At 43.8% G+C, this 15,443-nt stretch overlaps 1 protein-coding gene across 2 annotated transcripts in view; it reads left to right on the forward strand.

The window, feature by feature from the left end:
* Window positions 1-15,443, forward strand: part of Clstn1 (calsyntenin 1) — a 70,156-nt gene that overhangs the window by 43,526 nt on the left and 11,187 nt on the right. The window contains exons 3-10 of one of the 2 annotated variants that reach the window (XM_090335879.1): window positions 768-797; window positions 1,929-2,124; window positions 4,086-4,294; window positions 4,892-5,041; window positions 5,169-5,354; window positions 10,705-10,953; window positions 11,284-11,405; window positions 15,160-15,322. In XM_090335879.1, coding sequence (XP_090192005.1) covers window positions 768-797; window positions 1,929-2,124; window positions 4,086-4,294; window positions 4,892-5,041; window positions 5,169-5,354; window positions 10,705-10,953; window positions 11,284-11,405; window positions 15,160-15,322 — 1,305 coding nt within the window. The remainder of the gene's footprint in view (window positions 1-767; window positions 798-1,928; window positions 2,125-4,085; window positions 4,295-4,891; window positions 5,042-5,168; window positions 5,355-10,704; window positions 10,954-11,283; window positions 11,406-15,159; window positions 15,323-15,443) is intronic. The other variant, XM_090335880.1, reaches the window with a different exon arrangement.

Consider the following 15,443-nt stretch of genomic DNA (forward strand, 5'->3'; position numbering starts at 1 on the left):
GAACTCTGGGCCTGGGCATTGTCCCTGAGCTCTTCAGCTCAAGGCAACTGCCCTATCCCTGGAACCACAGCCCCACTTCCCATTTTCTGGTGGTTAGTTGGAGATAAGTCTCACGGACTTGGGTGCCTGGGCTGGCTTTGAACTGTGATCCTCAGATCTCAGGTCCCTGAGTAGCTAGGATTACAGATGTGAGCCACGGCACCTGGCTACTGCAGATAGTTTTGATCTGGTTTGTGTTCACATTTAAGCTAATGTTTGGTTAAGAGGGACTCATATTTTTTGCCTTGGTTGGGTATTTTAGATTAAGAAATGTTATTATTAAGAACTAAGTATTAAAATCTTTCATTCCAAACTTTTGCTTCATTAAATCTAATGAGGTTGTTACCACAATCTAGCCAAGAGAACATTTAAAAATGAAAAGACATTAGTTTACTTATTGGCATCAAAGTATTCATTAAAGGAAAAATCTTAATACATGTACAGGAGTTAAGAAACCTGATAGTGGTCCCTGTTGTACTTCTGCTTAATATAACTCTTAAGATGATGGTAGCTCAGGGTGAGCAGGATTCAGTCATTAAGCATCTGACTCAATTGCAGCAGTTCAAGTTCTAGTTGCAGCAATTCTAATTCTAGTTGCTGGGTGTAGGATTAAATTATATCAAGCTTTTCTGTGTAATACATGCATCTTTGACTTTATTTCCTTGTTATTCCATCTTTACTCTTTCTTGAATTACTGACATGGGTTTGTTTATCTTTTCTCCCTTTAGAGAGTTTTGAGGTGACAGTCACCAAAGAAGGTGATCAAGGGTTCTTTGTCTCCCTTTTATGAGTATTAACCCACTAACTTGTTAATAAAATTGGGAATCAGCCCCTAAACAGAAGCAACTGTCATGCTTTACCCTCATTTATTCTCCTACTTTGTTTCTGGTTTTTAAAAATGTATTGATGGAAATTGTATGTAACCAAGACCCCTTGGTTAGAAATACCTAGAAATCAGACATCCATTTGAACCACATTGACAATACTATCTATTTTTGTTTAGTTGAACTTTAGAGATTTGCATTGTTATAATTTCTTATTCATTAGACTTGTTGAAGAGTTCAGTCTTAAATTTTGTAAAGTTTCATATATACAGCAAAATATTTGTGCTTATTGTCCCATGGGCAAGAATAGAACATAGATTTAAAACAAATAAAAACCCAAAACTTCTATTTAAGCTTCTGTGCTAATTTAGCTATAGTGAAGTGTTTCTCAGGTTGGACAGGGTAAAGCCCCAAACAGAGAAGACTAGCAAATTTCTTCCATGCCAGACACTGGAGAGCTGTTGTTGAAATGGATGTCTGAAGAGTTGGTATTTCTACCTTTCTCATTTAGCAGTTTGTTTTGATTCCCTAATTTTAGCCAGGCTCATTGCACAGGAAGACTTGATTCTTTGGATTTTTTTTCCTTGACAGAATTTCTGTAATTATGGTGCTGGTCCTATATCTCACGCTTCTTCCTCTCTCAACACTTAACTGCGTTTTATCTCCTCTCTGATCCAAACCCAAAGAACTGCCCGGCCCTCTGGTGGCCAGGGCAGCCTGGTGTGCTCAGGCCTTGGCTGTTTGCTAATGAGACTCCTTTTACCCTCAAGCGATCCTAAGTGCTCCTGTGGAATGCCTGTCTATTTCTTCTCTCTTTCTCTCTGTCTTTTGTATTCCTGCATGAATGGATGCAAAGTAAACAAGTTGCTTGGAAAGCCAGAATCTGCTTCTTTTTACTAAAGCCCCAGAACTCACCCATGTGAAAGCACAGTGCCCCTGCTTTGTCCACGGACCCTCTAAATCCCTGGCTGCCAAATTGTTGTTTTTTATTTTCTCTGGGAGAGGGGGGCAATGTAGTGACGTTAGACAGTAGTCATTGTAACCTGTTGTGCTTTGACTCCCCAGGTGAGATTTGTGGCTTTAAAATTCATGGGCAGAATGTCCCTTTTGATGCAGTGGTAGTGGATAAGTCCACAGGTGAGGGAATAATTCGCTCAAAAGAGAAACTGGACTGTGAGCTGCAGAAAGACTACACATTCACCATCCAGGCCTATGACTGTGGAAAAGGACCTGATGGCACCGGCGTGAAGAAATCTCACAAGTAAGCAAGCAGGGCAAAGAGCCTGGAGAACCCCCCCCTGAGTAGACACATTTGTATATAAAGGAGATAGCAGTGACCATTCCCATTCTTCAGACTACATCTTGAAATTAGAGGCAGAGATATTCTCAAGGGTCAAAGTTGGGGTCTTTCAGGGCAGGAACTCCTGGAAGAGCCTGGCATGTAGCAGGTTGTGAAAAATAAGTGAAGCGTGAAGCTGGGCACCGGTGGCTCACACCTGTAATCCTAGCTACTCGGGAGGCTGAGGACTGTAGCTCAAAGCCAGCCTGGGTACTAAAGTCCATGAGACTCTTATCTCCAGTTAACCACCAGAAAAATGGAAGTTGCTCAGGTGGTAGGGTGCTAGCCTTGAGCTAAACTGCTCAGGAACAGCATCCTGGCCCAGAGTCAACTCCATGACTCCCCCCCCCACACAAAAAAAGCGAATTTTATATCACAAAATACTCTGGTAAATAAACTAACACCCTATTGTGAGCATTCCCAAAGCCTACAATGCCCTGAGGAAAGGTTGTTTTTTGTTTTGTTTTGTTTTGGTCGGTCATGGGACTTAAACCCTGGGCCTAGGCATTATCCCTGAGCTCTTTAGCTCAAGGCTACCACCCTACCTCTGGAGCCACAGCCCCACTTTCAGTTTTCCACGCTCCTGGACCTACTCCTTACCTTTTTATACAATGTGATGTTGCTGTTTCCTTAAAAAAAATTGTTAGAAGCTGGGTGCGGTAGCTCACACCTGTAATCCTAGCTACTCAGGAGGCTGAGATCTGAGGATCACAGTTCAAATCCAGCCCAGGCACTAAAATCCATGAGACTCTCATCTTCAATTACCCATCAGAAAACCAGAAATGGTGCTGTGGCTCAAGTGGTAGAGCTATAGCCTTGATCTGAAGAGCTCAGGGACAGCGCTCAGGCCCAGAGTTCAAGCCCCATCACACACACACACACACACACACACACACACACACACACACACACACACACACACAGCTGGGCACTGGTGGCTCATACCTGTAATTCTAGTTTCTTAGGAGGCTGAGGTCTGAGGATCCTGGCTCAAATCGAGCCTGGGCACAAAAGATTATGAATGAGACTCTTATCTCCAGTTACCCACCAGAAAATGAGAAGTGGAGCTGTGGCTCAAAGTGCTAGAGAGCTAACTTGAGCAGAGGAGCTCATGGACAGTGTCCAGGCCCTGAGTTCAAGCCCCACAATTGACAAAAACTAAAAGGATTTGGGCAGGAGTTTGGCCTAGTAGTAGAGTGCTTACCTAGGGTGCACGAAGACCTGAGTTTGATTCCTTAATATTGCATACATGGAAAAAGCCAGAAGTGGTGCTGTGGCTCAAGTGGTAGAGTGCTAGCCTTGAGAAAGCCCGAGGACAGTGCCCAGGCCCTGAGTTCAAGTCCCAGCACTGCACAAAAAAGATTTGCCAGGGAGCCGGGAGTTTGGCCTAGTGGTAGAGTGCTTACTTAGCATGCATGAAGACCCGGGTTCGATTCCTCAGTACCACATGCATAGAAAAAAAGCCAGAAGTGGTTCTGAGGCTCAAGTGGTAGAGCTCTAGCCTTGAGAAAGTCCAAGGACAGTGCTCAAGTCCTGAGCTCAAGCCCAGGACTGCCCCCCCCCCCCCCCCCCGCAAAAAAAAAAATTGCCAGACAAGCATCCACCATTGAATGGTCTCTTTCTCTCTCTGTCTCTGTCTGTCTCTCTTTCTTCTTCATGCCTGTCTCCTTGCACTCAGGACTACCATGCCTGCCCCTGTTTTACCTTTCTCTTGCCTCTCCTGCTGAATTTAAAATAATGAAGTTTGGTTTTGTATCTTGTCCTTATCCTAAGTGTTTCAGGAGATGATGTACCAGAAATAAGATAGAATTGTTATCCTTTGGATAAAAAGTTAAACCAAAATCCTTGCAACAGTTGCAACAGTTTTTTCTCCCTTCGTTTAGGGCAACTGTCCATATCCAGGTGAACGACGTGAATGAATATGCGCCCGTGTTTAAGGAAAAGTCCTACAAAGCGACTGTTGTGGAAGGCAAGCAGTATAGCAGCATCCTGAGGGTGGAGGCTGTCGATGCAGACTGTTCCCCTCAGTTCAGCCAGATTTGCAGCTATGACATCATCACTCCGGATGTGCCGTTTACCGTGGACAAAGATGGTAAGGACATCTCCTGGCAGCCTGACCCGACCCCTCCGACCCTGTCAGCTTCTCCCCTCCCCCCCATCCTGGGCTTTGGACTCAAGACCTGAGCACTGTCCTTGGGCATTCCTCAAGGCTAGCCCTCTACCACTTGAGCCACAGCACCACTTCTGGCTTTTTCTGTGTTTGTGGTACCGAGGAATCAAACCCTGGTCTTCATGCATGCTAGGCAAGCACACTACCACTAGGCCACGCTCCCTGCCCAACTCTGTCAGCTTTGAACCCAACTTTATTCTCAGTAACAGGCAAGCTCACCATTTGGTGGAGACCTGCCTGGGTGTGTGCATTTCACATTTGGATTTTTACCCTGACCTGGTTGCTTCTCTAGAACCCAGAGCTCTAAGTCCTCTTGGGCTTCCACCCAAATCTGTTAAATGCCTTCACTCAGCATGCTTCCTTGCATTTTTTCACTTCTCATCCACATGCATCTGAATGAGATGGACCTCTACTCTTGTTTCCTTTCTCTAACTAGAATCTTCTGCCTTTTTGTCTTTCTCAATTCTAAGACAACTAAAGTTAAGACAGTTTTTACTGTTGGTTTTCCTCCTCTGCCAGGTTACATAAAAAACACAGAAAAGCTAAACTATGGGAAAGAGCATCAGTACAAGCTGACTGTCACTGCATATGATTGTGGGAAGAAGAGAGCCACAGAAGATGTGCTGGTAAAGATCACCATTAAACCCACCTGCACGCCTGGGTGGCAAGGTGAGTTGCACTCTCTCCTTAGCCCCCATATCTGTTCAGAAACCTTAGTGTTTCTGAAATCTCAGTGTTCTGAAACCTTAGTGTGAGTTTTCCTTTTTTCCCCACGCCAACCTGTGCGTCAACACAGGCTGGAGCAATAGGATCGAATATGAACCTGGCACGGGAGCTTTGGCTGTTTTCCCAAACATCCACCTGGAGACTTGTGATGAGCCAGTTGCCTCAGTTCAGGCCACGGTGGAATTGGAGACCAGCCACATAGGGAAAGGCTGTGATCGAGACACCTACTCTGAGAAGTCCCTTCACCGGCTCTGTGGTAAGTCTTCAGGGGAGGCAAGAGAGACCCTCAAAACCAGAAACGTGCGTGTTTCTTCATGTGCATTATAAGCAGAATGGACATCCACATTCTGAGGCTTTTGCTACCTTCTTGGCTGCTCATTTTGAGTGGGCTTTGGGGAGTACATAAACCTGGTTTTACTCAGACTGGTATCTGAATGAAATGTTAATGATAAAATCCCTTAATACAAATTTTTTAAAAATTAGTCCAGCTGGTTGCCAGGAAGCTGAGATTCGAGGATTATGGTTCCAAACTAGCTCAGGCCGAAGTCCCATGAGACTCTTATCTCCAGTTAACCACTCAAAAACTAGAAGTGGCACTGTGACTCAAAGTGGTGGAGTGCTAGTCTTGAGCTGAAGAGATCAGAGATAGTGCCTAGGTCCTGACTTCAAGCCCTGCAATCTGAAGAAGAAAAAAAAAAATGGTCTCTAGCTGGGAGTGGTGGATTAAGCCTATAATCTAGCCATACAAAGTCAGATTATATAAAGCTTATGAAATCATTTGGTGTATGACAAGATATGTTTGTCAGCTGTCTACAACCTGCCTGTATTTGATAATTTCGTATATGTATCTTGGTCCTGGGGCTTGAATTTAGTGCCTGTCCTGTGGGCATTTTGTTTTTCCCCCTCAAGACTAGCATTTTTCCACTTGAGCCACAGTTGCACTTCCACCTTTTTGGTGTTTAATTGACAATAAGACTCTCATGGACATTTCCTACCAGGGCTGGCTTCAAACCATGATCTTCAGATCTCAGCTTCCTGAGCAGGAAAACAGGCACGAGCCACTGGAAACTGGCTACGAGTTGATATTTAGATCCTGGCATGTAATATACCACAGACCAAGTGTTTTCATGTGTGCTTTAACTTAATCTTCCTAACAGCTGTAGGTGGGACTGTCTTTGTTTTTATAAAGGAGCTAATTGGGATTAAGAGAGGTTAATAGCTTGCCCAGTGGCACATTTTAGATTGTGGCAGAGCTGAGATTTGGATCAGGATCTCATATTTGTCCACAGACCAGGATGGTTCACAGGAGTCCTGCAAATCCCAAGACTAACAAATATGCAAAAAAATATTTTGGTGAACAAATTTAAATTGGGAGAGCTGCAGGTGCAACTCAGTAATACAGTATGTGTACACATGAAGCCCTAGATGCAATCCCTACCCCAAAAAGGAAAAAAGAAAATTTCCCCCTGTTTTTTGATCTGCCAATTCCATTTCTAGAAGTTTATTTCAGAGCTTAATCATGGGGATACATAGAAGCTCATCACAGAGGTTTATAGTGGGAAGAATTAGGAACAGCCTCACTATCTACTTGGGAGATGGGTTTAGTATAAATTAGAGTATCTATTGTATAGCGAAACATTTTGCAGACATTCTAAACTATACTACAGACCAATACCAAGGAAAATATATGTATGTTAAGACGGCAAGTTTTGGGTTTTTTTTTTTTTAATCAAGACACTGATTATGCCTACAATCCTAGCTGTGCAGGAAGCTAAGATCAGAGGACAGAGATTTGAAATCAGCCTGGGCAGGAAAGTCCCAGATTCTTTTTTTTTTTTTTAAGTCATAGATTCTTTTTTTTTTTTTTTTTTTTTTTGGCCAGTCCTGGGCTTGGGCTCAGGGCCTGAGCACTGTCCTTGGACTTTCTCAAGGCTTAGCACTCTACCACTTGAGCCTCAGCACCACTTCCAGCTTTTTTTCTATGTATGTGGTGCAGAGGAATCGAACCTGGGTCTTTGTGCATGCTAGGCAAGCACTGTACCACTAGGCCAAACTCCCGACCCCAAGTCATAGATTCTTATCTGTAGTTAACCAAAGCTGGAAGTGGAATGTGACTCAAATATTAGAGTGCCTACACTGAGGGGAAAAAAAATAAGCTAGAACATGAAATGCTGAGTTCAAGACCCAGAATTGGCACAAAAAGAAAAAAAAAACAATTCATAAAAGAAGACTAAAAATGTTTGTACACAGATGGCATCTATTTGGGTAGGATTATAAGAGACACCTCATTTGTTTGTCTCCCTTTGAAAAATGTGCATCATTTATTATATTTATTATAGAGGGGTTATATTTACATGAATCAGGTAGTAAGTATATTTCTTTTTGTAGTGTCATCTGTTCCCTCACTCCCTCCCATCTCCACCATGACTTGTATGGTTCACATTCACCAGTGTCCACAGTGCTCTGCTGCTTTTCTTTTTCACCTTGATTTCTCGAGTTCTACGCCCTCCCCTCCCCCCTCCTGAAGATATACTCATGAGTGTACTATATATAAGGGAAGGAATACAGAATCATCAGAAAAAGGAAAAAAACAAATTTGAAAAATTATTTGAGGGGCTGGGAGCGTGGCCTGGTGGTAGACTGCTCGCCTAGTATGCATTCCTCAGGACCACATATATAGAAAAGTCAGATGTGGTGCAGTGGCTCAGTGGTAGAGCTCTAGCCTTGAGGAAAACCCAAGGACAGTGCTCAGTCCCTGAGTTCAGTCCTCAGGACTGGCAAAAAAAAAAATATTTGAGTTTCATACCTTTGGAATTTATTTCAGTATGTATATTATTTTACATAAATAGGAAGAGGGATTTAGGCATAGCACCTTTGTGATTCTCTCCTAAGACAATCCTCTTTTGGTGTCTTTTTTTTTTTTTTTTTTTTGTCAGTCCTGGGTCTTGGACTCAGGGCCTGAGTACTGTCCTTGGGCTTTCTCAAGGCCTAGTGCTCTACCATATGAGCACCTCCACTTCTGGCTTTTTCTATGTACATAGTAGCAAGGAATCAAACCCCATCTTCATGCATGCTAGGCAAGCACTCTACCACAAGGCCAAACTCCTAACCCCCTCTTTTGGTATCTTTATGTGAATGCCTAGAATCCTTTGTAATTTGTCATATCTAAGTGCTTTTTATATCTAACTTCCTCATATCAGAGAGAACATGCACCTTTCTCTGATCTTGGCTTACCTGACGCAACCTTATTTCATTCTTTTTAATGACTGTGTAAAATTCCATTGTAAAATAGGTATTCCTTGTTTTTTTTTTTTTTTTTTTTTTTTGGGTCGGTCATGGGGCTCAGACTCTGAGTCTGGGCACTGTCCCTGAGTCTTCAGCTCAAGGCTACTGCACTACCCCTTGAGGCTTAGTGCCCTGGCTGACTTTGAACGGAGATCCTCAGATCACAGCCTCCTGAGCAGCTAGGATTACAGGCATGAGCCACTGTGCCTGGCAGTATTACGGTTTTTGGATTCACTCATCTATTGTGGGGCATTTGGGTTGTTTTCTTAGCTTGGCACTTGTGAGTAGTGCAGCAGTGCACATGGATGTGCAAGTGTCTTTATTATGTCCTGATTCAGGATGCTCAGGGTGCTTGAGCAGTGGTGCGGTCATAGGGAAGGTCTGTGGGGTTTTTTTGTTTTGGGTTTTTTTTTGCCAGTCCTGGAGCTTGAGCTCAGGGATTCAGCACTGTCCATGGATTTTTTTCCTTAAGGCTTGAGCCACAGCACCATTTCTGGCTTTTCTATGTATGTGATATGTAGGAATCAAACCCGGGTCTTTGTGCATGCTAGGCAAGCATTCTACCACTAGACCAAACTCTGTGTTTGTATTCTTTTTTTTTTTTTTTTGCCAGTCCTGGGCTTGAGGTCAGGACCTGAGCACTGTCCTTGGACTTTCTCAAGGCTAGCACTCTACCACTTGAGCCTCAGCACCATTTCCGGCTTTTGTCTATGTATGTGGTACCGAGGAATCGAACCCAGGTCTTCGTGCATGCTAGGCAAGCACTTTAACCACTAGGCCAAACTCCCGGCCCTATGTTTGTATTTTGAGGAGCCTCCAGGCTACTTTCCAGAGTAGTTGCAATAGTTTGCATTCCCACCTAGTGTAGTACTGTTCCCCCACATCCTCACCAGCACTTGTTATTCAAATTCAACCTGTTGGCCAATCTAACTGGGTGAGATTGGAATCTCAGAGTTGTTTTGATTTGCATTTCCTTTATGCCCAGGGATAATGCATATTTCCTTATGTGTTTCTTTGCTGATCTTACCTCTTCTGATGAGAAATCTCTTAGTTCCCTTACCCATTTAGTAACTGGTATATTGTTTGGAATGAGCTGGGTGCCAGTGGCTCATGCCTGAAATCCAAGCTACTCAGGAGACTGAGATCTAAGGATCGTGGTTCAAAACCAGTCCGGGCAAGAAAGTCTATGAGACTCTTATCTCCAATTAGCCACCAGGAAACTGCAAGTGGCTTTGTGGCTCAAGTGGTAGAGCGCTAGCCTTGAGGTGAAGAGCAGAGGGACAGCCCCCAGGCCCAGAATTCAAGCCCCCCAACTGACTGGGAAAACAAAAAAAGAAGTTTGGAAGGGCTTAGTTTCTTGAGCTCCTTGTACATATAGGCCTTCATCTGAAGTATTGCTGGTAAAGATCTTTTTTCCTAATTGATTGGCTGTCTTTCTACTTTTTGTAACTATATTCTTAGCAGAAACTTTATTTTAATGTAGTTCCACTTGTTGCATCTTTCTCCTATCTGTACTATTACATTTTACTTTATTGTTTTCTTCTAAGGGAGTAAAGGGTTGGCCCAGAAAAGGTGGGATGAAGGGGGAACAAATGCCACATGCTATTCAGTATATACTATTTGGAAAATAACTTGGGTAACTTCTGGGCAGGGATGGGAGGGGAAAACTGAGGGAAAGCAAAGGAAGGGGTGACATTGTCCATAAAAAAAGAAATATACGGACTGGGAGTTTGGCCTAGTGGTAGAGTGCTTGCCTAGCATACACGAAGACTCGGGTTCAATTTCTCAGTACCACATACATAGAAAAAAGCCAAAAGTGGTGCTGAGGCTCAAGTGATAGAGCTCTAGCCTTGAGAAAGTCCAAGGACAGTGCTCAGGCCCTGAACTCAAGCCCAGGACTGGCAAAAAAAAATACACACACACACACACACTTATTACCCAATTTATGAAATGGTAGTCCCTCTGTACAACACATTAGTAGGAACAATACAATTATTATCTTTTAATTTCTTTTTTTTTTTTTTTTTTGCCAGTTCTAGGGCTTGAGTGCTATCCTTGGGCTTTCTCAAGGATAGAGCTCTACCACTTGAGCCACAACACCACTTCCAGCCTTTTCTATGTATGTGGTACCAAGGATTCGAAACTGGGTCTTCATGCATGCTAGCAAGCACTCTAACACTAGGCTTAACTCCTGGCCCTTTTAATCCTATTTTTGAGGAAAAGTAAATTTGAAATTGTAAATAGAGTGACCCTGGGATAATACAGTCATCCTTTCGTGTGGTTTTGAACCACTCCTGCATTGGGCATTGCTGTGGTTTCAGGGGCTGCTGCTGGCACCGCCGAGCTGCTTCCTTCTCCCAGCAGCTCCTTGAACTGGACCATCGGCCTCCCTACTGACAATGGCCACGATAGTGACCAGGTATTCGAGTTCAATGGCACGCAAGCAGTGAGGATCCCTGACGGCATTGTGTCCCTCAACCCCAAAGAGCCCTTTACAATTTCTGTGTGGATGCGGCATGGGCCTTTCGGCCGGAGGAAGGAGACGATTCTCTGTAGTTCCGACAAAACAGGTGGGTTATGTGTCTGTACGTTATATCATTTCTCATCATCCACAGGGTAGTGGCTGGAAGCAGGTGCCTTCAGCTTCAAAAGCCTCCTGCTGGTCTTTATTTGGTATTGGAGACCCAGTGTCCTCAAGAGACATGGCATTCAGGAACTGATTCATTTTACCCAGCAGTTATTGTGGGCCCAACTTCCCAGTTAAACCCAAGTGGGTTTGTCCCAGCTTCAGGGTTTATTTATGCAAATGAAATATGACCTTAAAATCCATTAAGGAAATAGCTCTTGTTCTTCCCTTGGATCTTAAGTTGGCAATTTACCCATAGAAACTATCTTTGCAGATATGAACCGACACCATTATTCGCTCTATGTCCATGGGTGCAGGCTTATTTTCCTACTCCGCCAGGATCCTTCTGAGGAAAAGAAATACAAACCTGCAGAATTCCACTGGAAGCTGAATCAGGTGAGCAAGGGCTCCTCAGCACTCTGGCTCTTTAGGAAATGTGGCCTTGTGTGGTGTTTATCTGTGGGTCATAAGCTAGTCCCTTCAACTCACTGACATCCTTCCACTGAGAGTCCTTCATTCCATGTGTGTATTTTAGACATAAAATACAGATAAAATATTATGGGGCTGGGCGTGGTGGCTCATGCCTGTAATCCTAGTTACTCAGGAGGCTGAGGTCTGAGGATTGGCAGTTCAAAGCCAGCCTGGGCACAAAAGTCCAAGAGACTCTTATCTCCAGTTAACCATTAGAAAACCAGAAGTGGCACTGTCGCTCTAGGGTAGGGTGGTAGCCTTAAACTGAAGAGCTCAGGGAAAACACCCAGGCCCAGAGTTCAATCCCTATGACTGGTGGGGGGGGGGTGGAATTATTATGGGGCCTAGTGGTAGAGTGCTTGCCTAGCATGCATGAAGACCCAGGTTTAATTCCTTGGTACTGTATACATAGAAAACCCAGGAGTGGTGCTGTGACTCAAAGTGGTAGAGCACTAGCCTTGAGCCAAAAAAGTGCTCAGTGCTGAGGCTCAGAGTTCAAGCCCCATGACCAATGCTCCCTGCTCCCCCCCCCCCAAATTTTTTTTATGTATCTTAGCTGGGCACCGGTGGCTCATGCCTATAATCCTAGATCTCAGAAGGCTGAGATCTGAAGGTCACTATTCAAAGCCAGCCCAGACACAAAAGTCCTTGAGCCTTTTTTTTCTTTTTGGCTAGTCCTGGGGCTTGAACTCAGGGCCTGAGCACTGTCCTTGGACTTTCTCAAGGCTAGAGCTATACCAGTTGGTTTTTTTCTATGTATGTGGTACTGAGGAATTGAATCCGGGTCGTCGTGCATGCTAGGCAAGCACTCTACCACTAGGCAAGCATTCTACCACTAGGCTAAACTCTTGGCCCCATCCATGAGACTATTATCTCCAATTAACCACCAGAAAAATGGAAGTGGTGCTGTGGCTTGAAGTGGTAGAGTGGTAGCCTTGAGCTGAAGAGCTCAGGGACAGAACCCAGGCCCTGAGTTCAAGCCCCATGACTGACCCCTCCTCCAAAAAATTATATATCTTAAACTTGAAATCCTATTACTTATTGAAGTATGGGCCATTTGCTTAAATATTAATTCACTATTTACGCCTCTGGTGGTGGACTGTGTCACTGCTAGAGTGACTCAGCAGGTAAGGTACACAGAGAGCTTTAAAATTTCAAGGAACCAGTAATCTTTATATCCTTGAAACATTATACAAGGTAGTTTATGGTTTTGACTAGATTACATTATTTTTTTAAGAATGTTATGTCTTTAGCCTGGCACAGTGGCTCACGCCTGTAATACTAGCTATTCAGGAGGCTGAGATCTGAGGATCAGTGCCAGAGCCAGTGGCAGCAAGGCGGGATTCCTGATTTAGGGGGTGAGGATGAAAAGAAAAAGACAAGAAACAGATGGGGTCGGGAGGTCTGCAGCTTAAGACTGCAGCTCCGTTTATTCTTAGTTCCAGTCTTATATATTATCTTAGAAACAGAAACATCCAGGGGTTACTTTCATACAAAACAACAAGCACATTTCAGACATAACAGCCTAGAAGAAGCCAGAAAGTTCACAATACTGTTGACACAGCTCAAAATTTGTAAGCATGGTATCATCCATCATGGTACAAGTTGTTTTTCATAACAGCTCATCTCCTTGTATCAACGATGCAGATCCATAGGTCATCCTGACCCCACACTTGGCTCCCAACAGATCAAGGTTCAAAGCCAGCCCAAATACAAAAACACCGGAGACTCTTATTTCCAGTTAACCAGAAAACTGGAATTGGTGTTGTGACTCAAGTGGTAGAGCACTAGCCTTGAGCTGAAGAGCTCAGGGTCAACACCCAGGCCCAGAATTCAAGCCCCATGACTGACAAAAAAGAAAGAAAGAAAATATATTAATACTCAAATCAAAAATGTCTGAAACTGGGCTGGGAGTTTGGCTTCGTAGTAGAGTGCTTGCCTAGCATGCACGAAAACCCAGGTTCAATTCCATTCAATTCTAAGGTATCACATACACAGAAAAAGCCAGAAGTAGTGCTGTGGCTCAAGTAGCAGAGTGCTTAGGCTTGAGGAAAAAGCCTAAGGGCAGTGCTCAGGCCCTGAGTACAAGCTCAGTGACTGGCCAAAAAAAAAAAAGAGAGAGGGGCCGGGAGTTTGGCTTAGTGGTTAAAAGTGCTTGCCTAGCATGCATGAAGACCCGGGTTCGATTCCTCGGTACCACATACATAGAAAAAAGCCAGAAGTGGTGCTGAGGCTCAAGTGGTAGAGCTCTAGCCTTGAGAAAGTCCAAGGACAGTGCTCAGGCCCTGAGCTCAAGCCCAGGACTGGCAAAAAAAAAAAAAAGAGAGAGAGAGAGAGAGAGAGAGAGAGAGAGAGAGAGAGAGAGGGAGAGAGAGAGAGAGAGAGAGAGAGAGAGAGAGAGAGAGAGAGAGAGAGAGAGAGAGATGGCTCATGCCTTGTAATCCTAGCTACTCAGGAGGCTGAGATCTGAGGATCAAGGTTCAAAACCAGCCCACACACAAAAGGACCTGAAACTCTTACCTCCAGTTAACCTCTAGAAAATGGGAAATGGGGCTTGGCTCAAGGGTAGGGTTGATCTGAAGAGCTCAGGGACAGTGTCCAGGCTGAGTTCAAGCCCCATGACAACCCCCCCCAAAAAAACAATTTAATTGTAATCAACTACTCATGAGTCAAGTTATAGATTGTCTCATTGTTTTAAAAATTGGTTGTGTTGTTTGACTTAGGGCCTGGGCTTTGTCCTTGAGCTTTTCTGCTCAAGGCTAGTGCTCTATCCCTTTGAGCCACTTTTTTCTTGGTTAATTGGAGATAAGAGTCTTGTGGAGTTTCCTGCCTAGGCTGGCTTTGAACCATCATCCTCAGATCTCAGCCTTCCAAGTAGCTACAATTACAGGTGTGAGCCACCAGCATCTGGCTTCATTAATGTTTTTGTGTCTACAGTTTATTTGCTTAAGTCAGGATCCAAATTACAGATCATACATGGAAATTGGTTGTTAGATGATGCCCGTCCTCAACAGGAAAGGAACACAGTGTAATTCTAACTACAGTCTGAGCTATGGGTTTTGACTTTTTTCTGCTTGTATGTATTATGGGTGTATATGTATGTATGTAGTATGGATAGACAGACAGATAGACAGACAGACAGACAGATAGACAGATAGATGTAATTTCTGTCCTGAGGATCCAGCTAAGGGCCTTGCACATGTCTTTGAGCTACTATGGATCCCAAGTAAATTCCTATTCAGATTATCAATTTGAAGAAATTGATAAATTGTGTGCCTCATTTTGAGATCAGAGTTGCTTTTAATTTTGATTCAGAAAAAGAATGTCTCGATAGCAGCCTAAGTCAGCCATTAGAAGGTGGGTACCCAGCCTGCTGATTGAGAAACTTTCTGTATCATGCTATTGGTGAAAAAGTGAGGTGCTTCCTGGGGTCCTGTCCTGTGATGAGTGATAAACACTACCTGATTTGAAATGTTTTAGAAATTATGGTGTTGACTTGTCCCTTATTGGTGAGATATGTTTGCAGAATACTTGTTGTTACATTTATTTTAAAATCTTGTTTTTGGGAGACTGATATTCGTTATCCATGACTTGATTGCCATGCCCAATTGTTTTGTTCTCAGTGTGTGTCATTGGGAGCAAAGCAGCTTGACTTTTCCTGCTTCTCCGCCCTGGGTAGGTCTGTGATGAAGAATGGCACCACTTGGTCCTCAATGTGGAGCTTCCGCGTGTGACTCTCTATGTGGATGGAGTTTCTCATGAGCCCTTCTCTGTGACGGAGGACTATCCACTTCATCCAGCCAAGATCGAAACGCAGCTCGTAGTCGGTGCTTGCTGGCAAGGTAAGTCATTGGCCACTGTTCGCTAAGGCTCAGGAGTTAAATAATTACATCTGTTATTAGAACCTCACATTATTTACCTTCATTTTATTTATCCCTTTTTCTGTGCATAGCCTTTTTAGGT

Source organism: Megascapheus bottae, chromosome 6 (assembly GCF_031878675.1).
Source record: "Megascapheus bottae isolate mThoBot1 chromosome 6, mThoBot2.hap1, whole genome shotgun sequence".
Classification (NCBI taxonomy): domain Eukaryota; kingdom Metazoa; phylum Chordata; class Mammalia; order Rodentia; family Geomyidae; genus Megascapheus; species Megascapheus bottae.